Source organism: Rutilus rutilus, assembly GCF_951802725.1.
Source record: "Rutilus rutilus genome assembly, chromosome: 3".
Taxonomy (NCBI): Eukaryota; Metazoa; Chordata; class Actinopteri; order Cypriniformes; family Leuciscidae; genus Rutilus; species Rutilus rutilus.
Genome location: NC_140211.1, coordinates 8,760,188 through 8,777,687, shown reverse-complemented (window position 1 = coordinate 8,777,687; position 17,500 = coordinate 8,760,188). Strand labels below are relative to the sequence as shown.

Genomic DNA, 17,500 nt, shown 5'->3' with positions numbered 1-17,500 from the left:
GAATTCTTACACCCGTGATCAACACAAGTCGACATAACTATGACTAAATGTTTGCTTGGTAGTATTTCATACTAAAGCAAAGTGGTATTTGACCCTGGTAAGCTTATCCACAGCAGATTGTGGGAGTGGCCTTGGATGACAACATGCCCAGTGCATTATGGGTGTTGAAGATTTACTACTTATTTATCAAAAAGGAAGACAACAGCTTTTTTCCTCTGTTTTCTCTAGCACAGATACAAATTTTTCGCCTTTCTACTGTATAGGCCGCAAGTTTTATTGAAAGCCCATTTTGCCAGCGGTGAAGTATCACTTTATGTCTCGGTCACTGTACACATCATTGATAAAAGACTGTCTACTGATTCTCTGATGCGTTTTCAGCATATGCAACGTAATGGAAAGAAGAGAAAACTTCATCCCTGTTTCTTCCTCTCCTGTTCTCCCATTCCCCTTGTGTCGTAAATCCTTTCTTATCTTTCACACAAATACATCCATATTTTATTAACGCTTTCCCCCTTCATTTATTCATCTTGTATCCCTGTCTCTTTAGTTAGGCAGGGGCGGCCCTCAGCTGTCAATCAGTCTGGTCACACTAGCCAGTGGTCACATCCTCCACCTGTCCTTCAGCTTATGCAAATGAGTCTGACAGCCATTATCAATGTCACAGACGCCGCCCCGTGTGTATGTGTGGTTAAAATGCTACTGAGACATTCAAACACCTCACACACAGAAAAGAGAAGAGTCAAGTCGAGAAGAAAAGAGCAGCAAGAATCCTGAAAAAAATCCCAGTTGTGCTGTCCAGAAAGGATTTGACCAGAGGCCATAGTCGACCTACAATGCAGTCAGTGTGCACTAGAAAGGGAATAGAGAAACATCAAGACCTCTTAACTTCTGTGGAGGACATCCAGCCACAGACCACAGCCGTTCATAATCTGGATTCTGAAACTACGTGAAGAAAAGTAATTCCAGAAGCTTGGGCAGAAGCCATATTTATTTAAATGCAAATGAAAAAGGGGCTGTAAGTGATAGACTGTACTGTTGTGTATACCTTCACTCAAAAAATGATTTGTTCTTAATTAAACGAACCTAATAAAATTGATGCAAACATTGAAGGTTCTTCAACTTGACTTCCATTAATGTAAATGTAAAATAATGTTTGACTTAATTAAAGTTCTCGTAATGGAAACTTAACTGAATAAGTAAACTCTACTGAGTTACATAACTCGGATTAATTGAAAAATCCAGAAAACTACAATATTTTGCAATAACTATTAGCCTACAGCACACATACATGTGCTAACATAACTAGCAAAAGCTCTACCCTATATAATAATAATACCCTACATAATAATCTTGTTCAAACAAACAAATAAATAAAAGAGACTTAACTTCAACATTTACTGTCCTTATACAAATGTAAACTGGGAAAAGATCATATAATTATCATTTTCAAATATAATATAACTTAATTTTTAAATATTTTGATTGAAATGTAACAAAATATTAAGCACATCTAAAAAAATATAATCAGCTAGTCAAATACTAATTTCTTTTCATGAAATAAGCTAATAGATGTATTTTTATGATGTTTTTAGCCATTTATTGAAAAAAAAAAAAAAGTAAATTATTTTAATATGTTTCTTGAAGTTCACTTATAATGTTAATAAAGTTTTTTGCAAAATGCTCCGAACAAACATATGATCCGCCAACGCGATCTGGGACGCCATTATAATAAACCATCCACTTGTTTCGGACACTTGGATCATTCTGAAGTCTCTACAGACACAGATGAGCTGTTTAAACCAAGCGAACGTTCTTCCACTCGTCCATCAGTCCTGTCGTCGACAGACTCAAGTGCGTGAAGTACGTCAGAAACTGAATGTGCATCTGTAAACTGTATCAGTGTAGACAGCGTCAGTGATTATAATGGTTTTTGACATGACGCTCACATCCAGTGTAGGAAAATGTCAGCCGTCAAGCGACTGAGTGGGCGGAGCCTATGAGGAGATGATGTAGAACTATTTGTTGATATCTTGATGAATAGTTTGTCTGTCTTGATAAAAACTGAATAACTCAGAGTTTCTGGTGAGTAATGGAAGGAACTGACAGAACGGAGACATAAAGTGATACGTATAAAAACAGAGCTGGAGTATTGTTTTAGGATCTGTGTTTATTCTATATGCTAATACATGTACAAAATCCCAATCCGACAGAGAGCTGAATTCAACCGTCAGTCAAACTCAAGAGATGGCTGATACATACGGGCCTGTGTGTCCTTCTGTACCCGCTTAAAATCCACGTCTGTAATTCCCACAGGTTAAAGCACCTGTCAGGTGGAAAACTCCAGCATCCGAACACAGACTCGCTCTATAAGCACAAAAGTTGTGTCAGCTGTTTGAAGCGAAGTTGCTCAAATCCGAGTGGATTCTCTCCTGTCTGTCAGGAGCTTGAGGAAACTTATCTCCAACTATAATGGAGCCGTAAGTTTTCAAGAAGTTATAGGAAATGTGTCTAAGGTGTAATACATCCATCAGTGGCGTTAATCTTTTTTTTTTTAAACTGGCTGAAGGGAATGGGAGAGAGGAAAATACAGTTTTGGTGTGTCAAACAAGTGTGTGACTGGAAGAAAACTTCTGATGAGGGAAAATTAAGAAGGAACAACCAAATAAATGGATGAAACAAATGAAGAGAAATGAACGTGTTTCTTGCATAACCAGTAATGTGTTTGTGTGTGTTTGTGTGTGTGTGTGTGTGCAGTAGTGCAACTCACTGCTTCAAGATCAGACAACTTATTAATGTCATCCTTCCATCTTCTGTCTCCTTCATTATTTTTTCTCCCTGATCTTTGAGTCTTGCTTTTTCCCCATCTCTTCCACAGACTCGGAGTCAAGAGGCTTCTGCTTATCTGTTCTGCCTTGGGTTGCTATGGAAACTGCCTGGACGGTCAGGATTTGGAGTTCGGCTCTTCGTTCACGTCTTAATATCTCCCTCAACCTTGTCAGGACACACGCTCACACGTAAATAAGACCCCCACAGATAACTATCAGTGAATGACATCACTCTTCATAAACGTCTATTTATTCATTACATGTTAGTCTGTGTGTGTCAAACAGCAGCAGATTTCTTCAACAGCATTAAAATTTTAGTTATAAACATGCAACACAATTTCAATCTCTCTTTCTCCTTTAACCTGTAGTGAATCTCATATAAAACATGTCCAGGCTATATTTCAGCTCAAAATTAAACTAAATAAATTGTTTTGCTTAAGGAAAACACACTCCCATAGAGCTGCATGATTCTGGATACAGTGAGAATCATGATTTTTTACTTTCAAACAGAGATTACGATTCTGAACAGACAACTAAACAAAATAACATGTCATTAACTAGAGGTTCTGACAAAATGTTAATTGCTGCAGTCTATTTAAAATGTTTAAATAATCTGAATAAATTATTTTAAAAGTGAATGATTCAATGACTCACTCGTAAATACTTCACTTGTTTCATTACTGGATGAATCAGCATTTTTGAACAAATCTCTTAAATTAATGATTCAATTACAAAAACATTTTTTTAAGTCACTTGTCACCACACTAACGATGTAATCTATACAGTCTTTCTCTGAAGCATCAAGTCTCCTCCAAAAGGTGATTTACTCTATGTTGATTTCTACCACAGACATCATGTTTACATGCCAACTGTAAACTTTTATCCCAGTGCTTCTGTGATAATCTATGGCATTATCAGAAGCTCAGGTTCACGTGCCGGCGCCTCCGTGTCGTTATTATCTATTTTCTTTAATATATTTACTTCTTATTTATTAAATTCAGACAATTGGTTGATGAAACATTGATTAAAATTAAGATACAATTAATGCAAAACGAAATAAAATTTAAAAACAGGCTTTGTGATTTCTGTTTGAGGTCTCTGTGAAAGTTTTTAAAGCAGTCTTTTAGTGCCGCTTTCAGAGCGCTCACGTCCGTAATGGAGAACTGTCCCATCCGTAACATTTTTTTATTTATTTATTTAATAAATTTCCAAATAAATGCGACTTATAGTCCAGTGCGACTTAGGCTATATATGTTTTTTCTTCTTCATGGCACATTTTTTGACTGATGCGACTTATAGTCTGGAAAATACGGTAAGTTATTTATTCTTTCCGTGCGGCCCGGTACCAAATGTCCCACGGACCGGGGTTGGGGACCCCTGCTGTACATGACAACTGCTCTCTCTGCGCCAACGCAGATCTGAATGTTCACTGTGATCGTACTTGTCAAAGGTTTAATAGACATAGACGAATCGTTGACAAGGAATAAGATCACAATCTTTTAATGATTAATCGTGCAGCTTAATCTCCCAGTTGTCATTACCATGACGCATATTGTTTAAAATAATGCTTTATTATTTACATAAAAAAAAGTATTTATACATAATGGCAGTATTTTAACACTTCTGATTTTTAAAAAAGTATTTGAAATCATTAAAAAATACTGTATTAGAGCAGGTTTACACATGTTTTTGCTGTTGAGAACACGAGACGCAGGTTGGAATGAAAAACGAGGTCAAGGTCTAGAGACATTTCCTTTAAAAGCTTTACAATTTTAACTTAAGCACGTTTTTAGAACACCATGCTATGAAGACGCAAGCGCAACGGTTACACAGATCCATCTAGTGCGTGTTTACACTGAAAAACAATGGAAATGTAGCGCAGTGGAATGGAAAAACATGTTCTATGGGTCCCTTAATGAAGTTCCTTAACAAAACCACTATGCAAGTATATCTATTTTATTTTTTCTTTGATTTTATGGTAAAATGTGACCCTAAAATGATTTCCAGAGATTCAGCCTCTTATGATTTTTTTCAGTACTGTAAAGGTACTATAAAATACCACAGTAATTAACTATAATATATCCCTTGTAAAGTACTGTATGACTACCATATTTAATATGATACTCCACATGATACTTCAAAGATTACCATGGTTTAAAATAAATATCTCCCTATAAATATATCTTTTCAAATATCTTTTAAATCTCTTCTTTTCCACTCTCCTCCTTCAAAAACACTCACTTTATTTTCACTGTTACATTTTATATTTTCTCCGTGTCTCTTTCTGTCTCTCACTTAATGACTTTGTGAGCACCTGATATATGTCACATGTTTAGCAGAATTTCCTTTTTCAGAATACACTCCAGACCAAAGTCAGATAAACAGAAATGAGAGAAAGATCTGAAAAACAGCAGACGAACAAGAACAAAGAACAAGAGTGAAAGCTAGAATCAAATATCTACTCGATTTCAGAGATGTGTTTTTTGTATAGATCTTCTGCAATGTGATGGTTGGGGTCGAGACACCGTTTTCACTGTCATCCAGAAAGATGCAGTGCAAGTGTTAAGCCTAAATCATCACCTCCATGGCAACCACTGTCACGGTAACGTGTGTGTGTGTGTGTGTGTGTGTGTGTGTGTGTGTGTGTGTGTGTGGGGGGGGGGGGGGGGGGGGGGCATGACTGTGTTGGGGAATATGAAGATGGCACTTCTACCTGCAGCTCACCAGAGGAAAAACAGAGTATAGCAGGAGGGGAAAAGATGTATGAACAAGTGATTGTGTCAAGGCAATGATGAATGCTGGTGTTGTCTACTGTAGCAGGGTAGGAAAAGACAGGCAGAACTACCTGAAAAGCTAAAGAGAGAGTAACACGTGTGTGTAAATAAGGAATTTATAACTATCTCCCCCCCCCCAGCCCTTTCACTGTGTGTGTCTGTGTGTTTGTGCATGACATATATTATGTGACAGGTGATACAGAAATAATGAGCTGTAGTTTAGATAAACTGGATCCAATAGGGTTTCCGACACATGCTAACAACAGCAAGCATTCAGACATAAATATGAGCTAAACTGAGATTGTGGGTCAGTCGTTGAAACCAATTTAAATATACAAAACACATACAAATATTTAAAGGGAGATTTATAGTTCTGTCACCCTCAGACTGGCTCTTTCAGCTTTTAGATGTGCAACTCACCTACTAAATTTTGAGCATCCTTTGGCAGTTTCACTGTTTCACACATATTACATGAATAGTACACAATACAGTCCAGACCAAATGAATAAAGTCAGTAAAATGACATTAAAAATGCAATCAAATATAACAATCCATGAAAATGAAAATGACGTTCACCCGGGATTGAAGTATGAGACTGCCTGAATCTAACTGAAATTACATTATGTAACACTTCATTATAAGGTTCAATTGGCAACCACTAGTTAATGCATTAAGTATCATGAACTAACAAATTTTTTTACATTTTTTTACTGCACTTCTTAACATAAGTTAATTCAGGTCTAGGGGTATGACTGGTGCGAAAGATCCCAGGTTCAAATGAGCCCCTAATTTATTACGTTCCTATATATATATACGTTTTATTTTATTTTATATTCATGTTCATTCATATTACATTACCTAATATAAAATATAAAAAAATGTATTAGTAAATGTAAAATGAACATTAACCAAGTTTAATAAATTCTAGTTCACAATACCTAATGTTTTTCCTAATGTTAAAGGGTTAGTTCACCCAAAAAAAAAAATTCTGTCAGTAATTACTCACCCTCATGTTGTTCCAACCCCGTAAGACCTTCGTTCATCATCGGAACACAAATTAAGATATTTTTGATGAAATCTGAGAGCTGGCTCACTCCTCCATAGGCTTCTACGTGACCGAAACTTGCTGGCCCAGAAAATGTATTAAAGAGATCGTTAATATAGTCCAAGTGACTCCAGTGGCTCAATCTTAAGTATATCAAGCGACGAGAATACTTTTTGTGCGCAAAAACAAACAAACATAACGACTTTATTCCACTATTCATTTCCTTCTCTCTGGACCTCGAGTTGGTTCACTTAGTGTTTTTGCGCAGCGCGTCTGTGTTGTACGTCACACGCATCACACACATGACCAGCGTCGGCCAATAGTGAGCCTACGTGGTGACGTGTAACACAGACGCGCTGCAACATGAGGGTGAGTAATTACTGACAGAATTTTCATTTTTGGGTGAACTAACCCTTTAACGAATTGAAACTTTTTGGAAAGTGTTAACAATTACTTTTTTATTGACTCATTGTAATTTAAAAGTGCTGCCTATGTGCCAATGTGAATACAGCTATTTAAGATATATCAGAATAGAGTGAACATTTATTAATTCAAAGTTTGTGATGGGCCAAAACACAATAATTGCATGGATTATTCATATTTACAGTATAAGCACACGCCCAAACATGTCCATATAAGGGCTTTCCGCACATGCTTTCCTTTCGTCACTCCCAGCAAACATGACGCTCTCTAAAGACGTGTTCTCGCCTGAGAACGCACAGTAAGATCCTCGACCAAGAGTGCTTTAAACTCAAACACCTTTTATACAGACATCTGATTAGCCAGCTGTACATATGCGTATCTCCGTCTTTATGCAGAGGAACCTCGCAGCTCGAGCTATAACACACCTTTTCTTACTCTTTTACTGTATATATATCAGCCCGTTCTCATCCCAAGGCGTCATATACTGACGCTTTTGACATTTCGTCTACATCGAACGCACATGGCACCCTTTAACGTCAATATGAGACGCAGATAGATATGGGCCAGAAGGCGCCTCCTAGCGGTCTAACCCTAATCCTACCCTAGACCTAAACCTACCCATAACCAAACAAAGCTCTGTGCGTGTCATATTGACGCTAAAGGGTGCCATGTGCGTTCGATGTAGACGAAATGTCAAAAGTGTCAGTATATGACGCCCTAGGATGAGAATGCGTTGTATATATACATTAAATGTATGTTTGTATAAAATAATGAAATATATTTAGGATGAAATATGTATAAAATGACATCTGAACACATTTATAAGACCACCAAGAGTATGTGATTTTTGAGTACGTGTGGTTTCAGATGTTCCTAAATTTGTTGAAAGGTTATTGATGAATCATAATTTGTTTGTGAAAATATTCGTACACAGATTTCACACACAAATCCGTGTGTACACGTGGTAAGTGAATGAGACCCAATGTCTGTAACATAAGATCTTTGGCATCTATAAAGTACACAAAAAAATAAGCCTTTTTTTTTTTTTTTTGCACTTTTCAATTCCACCAAACTTCATCAAACTGAATTGCATAATTTTGTACATATTAATCATAATACGTATTGAGAATTTTAAATGAGTAAAAAAATAAATAAATAGAGATTAATAAAACATTTTGAAAAAATCTTAATGGAACAAGGGAATGGACCATTTAGCTTATGCGATTCGTATTCATAAATTCAAATCCATTCAGATTTATACAAAATGTTTTATTGAGCTCTACTTTTTTCTTTACTCATTTAAAATTCTTAATCTATAATATGAATAATATGTAAGAATTAATGGAATTTTACTATACAATTGAAATCCGTGAATCTTAGTGTATTAAAAAGACCTTCCAATGGCTTATACAATCTTCAAATGACCCACACAACCTTCAAATGACCTGTGCAACCATACAACCTTTAAAGGTATGAATTATGCATCTTCCTAAAGTCTAAAAATGAAATTGAATTCTTTCAGTTGGATGTGGTGTGACTGTAAATTGAATCCATAACTCTAATGAGCAAAGCATCTGTGTCTGAACGAGTGACAGCCTGTGAGCAGGCCAATGGTTTTATCTAAATTATAGTTTGAGTCACGTCACTCATTCTCATTTCAGATGATAGAGGATCTGCAGTTCCTTCGCCTCAGTGCTCATATTGCCGGCTCATGATAGAAGCTGACAGTGGAGAGGAAGGGCCAGTGCATGATGAGATGTGCTGATGTTAATTGTGTCCTGTCACTGCTGCTGTAAATCCTGCAGCGCACACACACATTTCTCTTGTGTGGAGACTAGCATGCATCAGGTGTCCTTGTGGTATGGCACGACTCAAACATAAGGACTTCAATTAAAGCTTGCCTTGCCAGTAGCAACACTATAGGCTACTGAGAAAGCTATGGGGCAATATCTTTATGTACACCACCATTCAAACGTTTCTGGTCAAAGATTTTTTAATGATTTTGAAACAAGTCTAACGTAATTTATTTCTGTGATCAAAGCTGTATTTTTCAGCATCATTACTCCAGTCTTCAGTGTCAAATGATCCTTCGGAAATCATTCTAATATGCTGATTTATTCTGATCATTATCAATGTTCAATATTCATATTTTTGTGGAAACTCTCAGGATTTTTTTAATGAATAGAAAGTAAAAAGAACAGCATTTATTTGTAACATTATAAATGTCTTTACTGTCAATTTAATGCATCCTTCCTATATAAAAATCTAACTGACCTCAACATTTTGAACATTACCTCAGATGATACAATTTATTATCATGATCAGAGCGGTATTGATCTGGCACAAAATACATTAAGGATCTCAAAACAGTATTAAACTTTTAGGCTAAATACAACACATCAAACTAGAAAGCACTCTAAATTCTGTAACCGAGTTGAAAAATGCGATGACCAACAAGGTTTACCTGAAAATTGTGCTAAAATAAAGATCAGCTTCAAATGAATCTGTGATGGATTTTAGTGAATCTGTTTGTCCAGACAAAAAGTTATCACACAATGAGAATCACTAAATTTACACAAACTAATTAAGTGATTTGCTAAACTGAAGAGAAATTCAGATTTCTCAATGAGCGCGAAAACTGTTTAAGAAAGCGTATGAAAAACTGGAAAAGCTACTGGTTTGAAACCAGCTTATAGCTACTATATCAAGTAAAAAAAGTTCCACAAAGTTGAGTTTGTGCCCCTATTGGTTTTTTGAATATTGCCTGAAAGAAAGAATCGATTCTGCACTGACGAAATGAGTCGTCAGTAATTCCAGTCTGACTGTGTAACAATGTAAGTCATTTGCATAAAGCCAGTCTATGGTGTTCATTGGCTGCCTGTGAACAGCGTCTACTTTGACCCTCAAACACTGTAGTTGTAGCTGAGACTGGAAGAGTTTGGTTCGTGTTGTTCATGTCGAGAAGACGCTGTTTTCAGCGCTGAGAATCCACTTTGATGCTCTTCAAAAGAACGAGGACTCGCACTGGAATCGATACGGAAAAATCTGACGCCATCGTGTTTTTTGATCTTGGATGCATGTAAACCTATCGTAGGAGACTCCAAAACAAAATCAAGAGCCTTTAACATAGCATAACAGGGGATCTTTGAATTAACAGGTCACCGCTGAGGCCACTGCATCTTCACTGCTCATCACACCAGAAAGACATTTCTCATCAATAATTTAGAAACACATACTCTCTCTCTGCCTCAATTTAAATTCCTTGCGCTTTGCATTATATCTAGAGGGCGAAAGTCTTGAGTCTATGAGAAGACAAACAGACAGTGAGAGAAAGACATTCACAAACAAATATAAGCACTCTCTTTTGCATGGCAGAAAGAACTGAGCCGAGAGGCTGACATCTCTATGCCTCGCTATCTGCACTAAGCTTCGAACCCAAGTACATAAGGCACTAATACGCCAGAGAAAGCCACTCCCAGGGCCTCCGAAGAATCTGAGTCAGCCTGCGTTCCCTTCAGCGGGATCTGTGTGTATATTACAAGCATTACCAATACAAACTGGCACCAACTGTTTTGCAGTTTAGTAGTAATGCTTTGAAAATCGCAAGTGCCTTTCTTTTTTATTCCACTTTCGTTTTTTTAATTTTTACATTAAGCACAAATCTAAAGGCCGCTTTATCCCCGCTCTGGGCAGTGTTAAAGTAAGAAATGGAAAAATGTATTTCTAACTGCCATGGCCCAATAAAACTGTCAGAGCCAACGCTAATCTGCGTGAATATATCACTCTTCAATATTTCACTCTTGTAAAATAATAAAAGAAGGAAAGAGAGAGGAAATGAGAAAGGATTTAGCGCTTATAACTCAAAAACGCTCTTGTAAGACCTCAGATTACCCCTGACTACTTCTCTAACTATTCGCATTCAGCTTTGCGGTCAAAACTAATGAAGAAACTCTGACTAATGACAATAGCAGGCAGGTTCCCCGAAGAGCTATTCTGATCCAGGATTCACTTTAAGTGACTCATATATTAAGAGCAATTAAGCAGAAATGAACCTTTAGCCTGTAGTTGGTGCACTATGGGATTCGGTGATGCTCTTTTCTATAGAAAATCAATGACGCAATTCACCCAGATTTAACCATTAACTTAAAGTTAACTATCTTGACCAGGCTGCTAAAAGTGACCCCACATTAATGTTGTAGTCGAAAACATTGCCTTGCAGTTACAAGCCATAATATATCGGGTTCAAATCAATATATTTCCACCATCTCATTCCCTCTTCTCCACATAATTTCTAGTCATTGCCCATACTATCCACTGTGGTAAATTTTCCCTCAAATGAATCAGTGAATTGGTTCGTTTAGACAAATGTTATGCTTGTTGTTCACACATCATGAACCATTCACACATCATTCACACATCATGAACCATTCGATTCACATAAACAGTCCCAATGAACTGATTCAAACATCATAAACCACTTGATTCAAATGAACAGTCCCAATGAACTGATTCACTAAACTGAATCCCAAAGATGTGTGCACACATGATTTAAAAAGTACATAAATAAGAGTAGATACAGCCTGATCGTAGATAATCACAAAGGATGTGTTCACACTTGGCATGTTTGGTTGGATTAAAACGAACCCTGGTGCGATTCCTCTGTTGGTGCGGTTCATTTGAATAAGTGTGAGCGTTTCCATCCGAACCCTGGTGCCACCAAACAATCGGACCGAGACTCTGAAAAGATGAGTCTCGGTCCTCTTCCAAACGAACTCTGAGAACTCGTGAAGAGCTTATATAATGTGTAAAGGAGTAGGGATGCACGATGATATCGGCACAACATCGGTATCGGCCGATAAAAGCTTTAAATGACCATCATCGGCATCGGCCGATATGAATATTTCTGCCGATGAGCCTTGCCGATAGGGTGGCGTGTTTCCTATGTGCACGTGACGACCGTGAACATAGCATGAGTGCCAGCAACTTAAACTTCCAACATGTGGAGGCATTTCTAGCATGAGCATCAGTTTGGTTTGAGATGTGCTGGGGACAGAGACGCATTCGCAAGTGCGGGTAGAATGCCGCAGTATTTTTTGTTTTCTTTCGTGCAGGTCATGTTTCGAAAGACATGTCCTGTAGCTTACTAATGTAAACTCTCCAAGCTACTATGCTCTCCACAGAGCATAAAATATTCATTTTATTTTATTTTTCGTGTTCGCATTTATGGGGAAAAACAGTGACAGTTCTCGGTTACAGACGTGAACGCTCTGAAAGCGGCACTGATAGAGACTGCTTTAAAACTTCCACAGAGACCTCAAACAGAAAGCACAAAGCCTTTCTAAGTGAATTTCGTTTTGTATTAATTGTATCTTAATTTAAAAAAATGTTTCATCAACCAATTGCCTGGATTTAGCCTAATAAATAATAAGTAAACCAGATAATAGATATCACGACACAGAGGCGCGCGCGTGAACTGGAGTTCGTCTCATAAATGAAACGAAACTCAGCATATAGCTTACTTGCCTCACAGACCTGATAAATATATCTATTATCTACAGAACGTTTGAAATCATATTTTTTAAACATAACAATTCAAAACGAAAGAAAACTATGTAATCCGAAATGTGCATTTCTCCCTGGCGCGTTCACTGTGTCGGCTGCAAAGATGAAGTTGACTGACTCGCGAGCCTACTCCGAAGATCGCGAGTCAGTCAACTTCACCTCGCGAGTCAGTCAACTTCATCTTTGCAGCCGACACAGAAAACACTTGTTTATTAATAAACAATTAAAATGTCTCCTTGCTATATTTGACATATTCATAATCATTACTTTTGCGCTTCTCTGTGACAACTTTTAGTTGCTTTATTGCAGTATTGTGCCTGAACGCGTTCATTGAACGATAGTTCATGAACTCGTTCATATTTTGGGCGAACGTGAACTGAACGTACCGCATTACTGCCTGATGAACGTTACTGTGAACTCGTTCATTCTGGTGTCTGTGAACGGCACGCTCTCTCAGTTTAACTTCGTTCAGTAGGATGCCAGATTTCTATAAAGCCTTCCAGGCGAAAACCCACCTAAAACCCACCGTAAACCGCCCTTAAAGGAGAAGTTCACTTTCAAAAAAACTTTTGCTGATAATTTACTCACCCCCATGTCATCCAAGATGTCCATGTCTTTCTTTCTTCAGTCGCAAAGAAATTAAGGTTTTTGATGAAAACATTCCAGGATTTCCCCCCATGTAATGGATTCTATTGGGACCCAAACGGTAGAAGGTCCAAATGACAGTTTAAGTGCAGCTTCAAAGGGCTTTAAACGATACCAGATGATGAATAAGGGTCTTATCTAGCGAAACGATCGGTCATTTCCAAAATAAATAAAAAAGTTTAAGTTTTATAAGCACAAATGTTCGCCTTGCTCTGTTCTGTGATGCGCGTTCGTGACGTCACGTAATACGCAATTACGTTGAAAAGGTCACGCTTGAAAAATTTCTGTCCTGAAGAAAATGTTCTTTTTGGCTTTTTAATATTAAAACACCCAGGATACGCACACGAAATGGGCATTTTAAACGATAAACTGACACAAATACATTTGAAAATGTGTATATGGTCCTCCTCCTGCACATTTGTAAACACGTCAAGCGTGACCTTTTCAACGTAATTGCGTATTACGTGACGTCACGAACGCGCATCACAGAACAGAGCAAGGCGAGCGTTTGTGCTTATAAAACTTAAACTTTTTTATTTATTTTGGAAATGACCGATCGTTTCGCTAGATAAGACCCTTATTCATCGTCTGGTATCGTTTAAAGCCCTTTGAAGCTGCACTTAAACTGTCATTTGGACCTTCTACCGTTTGGGTCCCAATAGAATCCATTACATGGGGGGAAATCCTGGAATGTTTTCATCAAAAACCTTAATTTCTTTGCGACTGAAGAAAGAAAGACATGGACATCTTGGATGACATGGGGGTGAGTAAATTATCAGCAAAAGTTTTTTTGAAAGTGAACTTCTCCTTTAATATGTAGCGGAAAAAACACCCAATCTGGCAACACCAGCCACCCGTGTTCGACCTCTTGTTCGATCTCGTTCATCAAAATGAACAAATCTTTTTTCGAGTCATTTCGTTCATTTAAGGGGCTTTAAATGTTACTATTAACTGGCAAATTCCCCGAACACATCCACCTACGCAATCTTGATCATATTCTGAATTAAGAAATCATTATAATGCAGTCAAAAATCGTTTACAGGGAACATAAATAATTACTTCACCTCGAGTCATTCATGAACGACTCATCACTTACGTTACAAATCAAAACAAAAAGCAGCAAGGAGGCGTCGTATGATCATTTAAACGAGTTTTATGATAAGGTCGGTGAAGATGGGAAAAAATCTGACGCATATCTTCAGTGTTAAAACTGATAAAATAATTGTCTGTGGGGGCTGTGGTAATCATTTTGAAAAATAATATCTCGCAACAACATGGAAAAAAAGAACTATGAACTAGTTCATTTTTGGAACTGTGAACTTGGTTCAAAATTTTGAGTATATGAACTATGAACTGAACTAGTTCATTTTAAAATTTGTGAACTGAACTTTGAACTAGTTCATGTAGAAAGTGAACTTTCCCAACACTGCTTTATTGGCAGCGCCACCCTTACATGTTACAGTACATGAACGGGTCACCACCGCATCAGCACCGAAAACAGGGGAGCATTTGGTAGACCTGTTCAAGTAGGAGAAGATGTAAAAAAAATTATTTGAATTTTTTTTTCTATTTATTTTACTTCTAAGGACTGAAGTTGAATGTCTGAACTTAAAAATAAACTGTGGCAATGGCATAAATAATTTACCTATTTTTCAGGGGTGAATGTCTGTCTACATTTGTAAAATTATACATTTATGGTAGAATCAAATGTTGTTTTGTTTGTCTTGTAAATTGCCTTATCTACAACACATGAGTGTAATACAGTAAAGGTAGTACAGGAGAGAGACTTGGATTACTCTTCAGTAAAATTAAAGTGTAAATATATCAGGGGGAAAATGTGTATATATCGGTATCGGTATCGGCATCGGACAAAATTAGTTTGAAAATATCGGCATATCGAATATCGGCCAAAATGCAATATCGTGCATCCCTATAAAGGAGTCAAAATAGCGACAAGAATCCCTCCGTCTCACACACACACAGATCTGCTGTGAGGAGACACGGTTCTGATGCCTGTACCGAACTGTGATGGGCAACTTCATGACTAGATATGCTTGAGCATTCTGTTCTTTTTAGGGTCACATCTTGTGACATCACGTCCTGTTTTTGGTTCGTTTACATGTCTTTGGTCTGTGTTGCGTTCATATTTCAGTCGAACCGCACCGGAATTCGTTTGAAAGCGGACTGAGATTCATCTTTTCAGCGTCTCGGTCCGCTTGTTTGGTGGCACCAGGGTTCAGATAGCAGCGTTCACACTTATTCAAATGAATCGCACCAGAGTTTGTTTTAATCTAACCAAAGAAGACAAGTGTGAACTAAATGTATTATTTTCTTTCTTTTTTTTTGGTCTGGACCAAAACAACCAAGAGAACTAAACTACAAGAGTGAACAAACCCTAAATGATCCTCCATAAATGTCCTCGTGTGATTCCAGACCTGCATGAAGAGTTAATGGGGAAGAAATTGACGTGTACTTACCCAGAACTCCCAGCCTGTAGTTCATGGTGACAACAATGACATTGCCATATGCCGCAAGCACGCTGGCATCAAACATGTTTCCGGTTCCTTCCATATAAGAGCCACCGTGAATGAACAGCATGACAGGTTTCTTCCTGCGGTCACGGATGTCTGAAAAAAAGTCACACCGAGGAGAAAGACAGGGTTGTGTAAGCGAAAACTACTGAAAGATTTGAGTCACTTTGAGAAGCTACATGATTTTTATCTGAGTGTGATGGTTGGATCCTTTGTTTGAAAGTAAATAGCTGGTCGTTAGGTCACTTTTGACACTAATAAGCTCTTACTCTTTAAGATATAACAACACATACACACTCACACACACCGAGACAGATGCAGAGGTAGCTGCAATGGAGCGTCGCTATAGTAACTGCCTCAATTTGATTTCCCAATCTACCCAACAGAGGCCATTCCATCAAAGTGACTCGCTCCCATTGACTGTTGCCATGGAGATCTATTACACAGACACACATACGTTCACTTTTCGCACCCCTTGACACCTTCAATCACCACCTGAATCTCAGTCGATTTCATTAAAGCAGATAAACTGATAAAGTCAGGTGCTCCGAGACGCAGCAGGAGTGAACACACACACACACACACACACACACACACACACACACGAATCTAAAGTGTTTCTGAGTAGAGCATCAAACAGACGGTCCGTCACGAAGGATTTTGGACTTATTCGCCCATAAAACACACACAGACATGTGCTGTCATACATGACTGGACAGACACACAGTTGCTGTCACATGCACACACTTATGACATATGTGATTCCAAGTTTCACTTGATACACACATTTATTTCAATCATGGTCAAACCAGAGATATTTATCAGACACATTCTGATAAATAAAACTATACATAGATTAAACTAAAGAAAGATAGATAGAAAAAAAAACAATATAGAGAAAGATAGATCGAATGATAAAATGATTGAACGATAGATAGAGAGATAGAAGAGAGATAATAGGTTTCTATTATAGAAACAAAGTCTGTTTCTCTTTTAGAACGAGAAAAAAACACTTAGACCATACTGTGTGAACTGCCTTCTTTCTTATGTTCTCTTCTGACTCCTAAAGTCACTACCAGGAAATGTAATCTTCGATCACATGGGCAAATCATGTATGATATCCCACCAACGTGAACTGTTTTCGGTGAAAGTGCCTTTAAAGCTTTTGCACCTTTTTCCTGGTATAAATTGCAGAATCAGCTCAAATTTGACTATTTCCCGACAATGACACAGTTTAAAATTAGGATAAAGGACTATTTGAGTACTAAATGCACATGTGCTGTTACTGAGTGCTGCTGGTGATGATGTTGAGATGATGTTAAAGTCGACATGAAATCAAAATTGACCCTATTTACTTTGTTAGCGCGTATTACTAGTCTTGTGGTGAACAATTAAGTTAATACACAGATTTTTTTTTTTTTTTTTGCCGTGGTAATCTTTAATCAAAAGTAACCGGAAAAGTTACTTCCGGTCTGGAATGGCGTTCCTTCTCTGATGACGTCAGTTTGACGGCTTGGGTTGAAAACGCTAAACCACTCCCCTCAAACCGTCAGTCTGCTATGAGCGAGAGATGGAGAGGAGGAGCGCTAAAGTAAAACCCTGCCCTCTGTTCAATATTCCCTTTCACTTGGAAATACGTCACAACACTGGAGAAAAGTCGTTTGCAACTTCCGGTTCAGGGGGACTTTGTCAATT

The 17,500-nt window shown here is 37.7% G+C and overlaps 1 protein-coding gene across 4 annotated transcripts in view; it reads right to left on the bottom strand.

Annotated features, from left to right (window-relative positions):
* nlgn2a (neuroligin 2a) overlaps nucleotides 1-17,500 on the bottom strand; it is a 248,988-nt gene that overhangs the window by 62,579 nt on the left and 168,909 nt on the right. For all 4 annotated transcript variants that reach the window (XM_084404865.1, XM_084404864.1, XM_084404867.1 and 1 more), the window contains one exon: nucleotides 15,752-15,901. In XM_084404865.1, coding sequence (XP_084260991.1) covers nucleotides 15,752-15,901 — 150 coding nt within the window. The remainder of the gene's footprint in view (nucleotides 1-15,751; nucleotides 15,902-17,500) is intronic.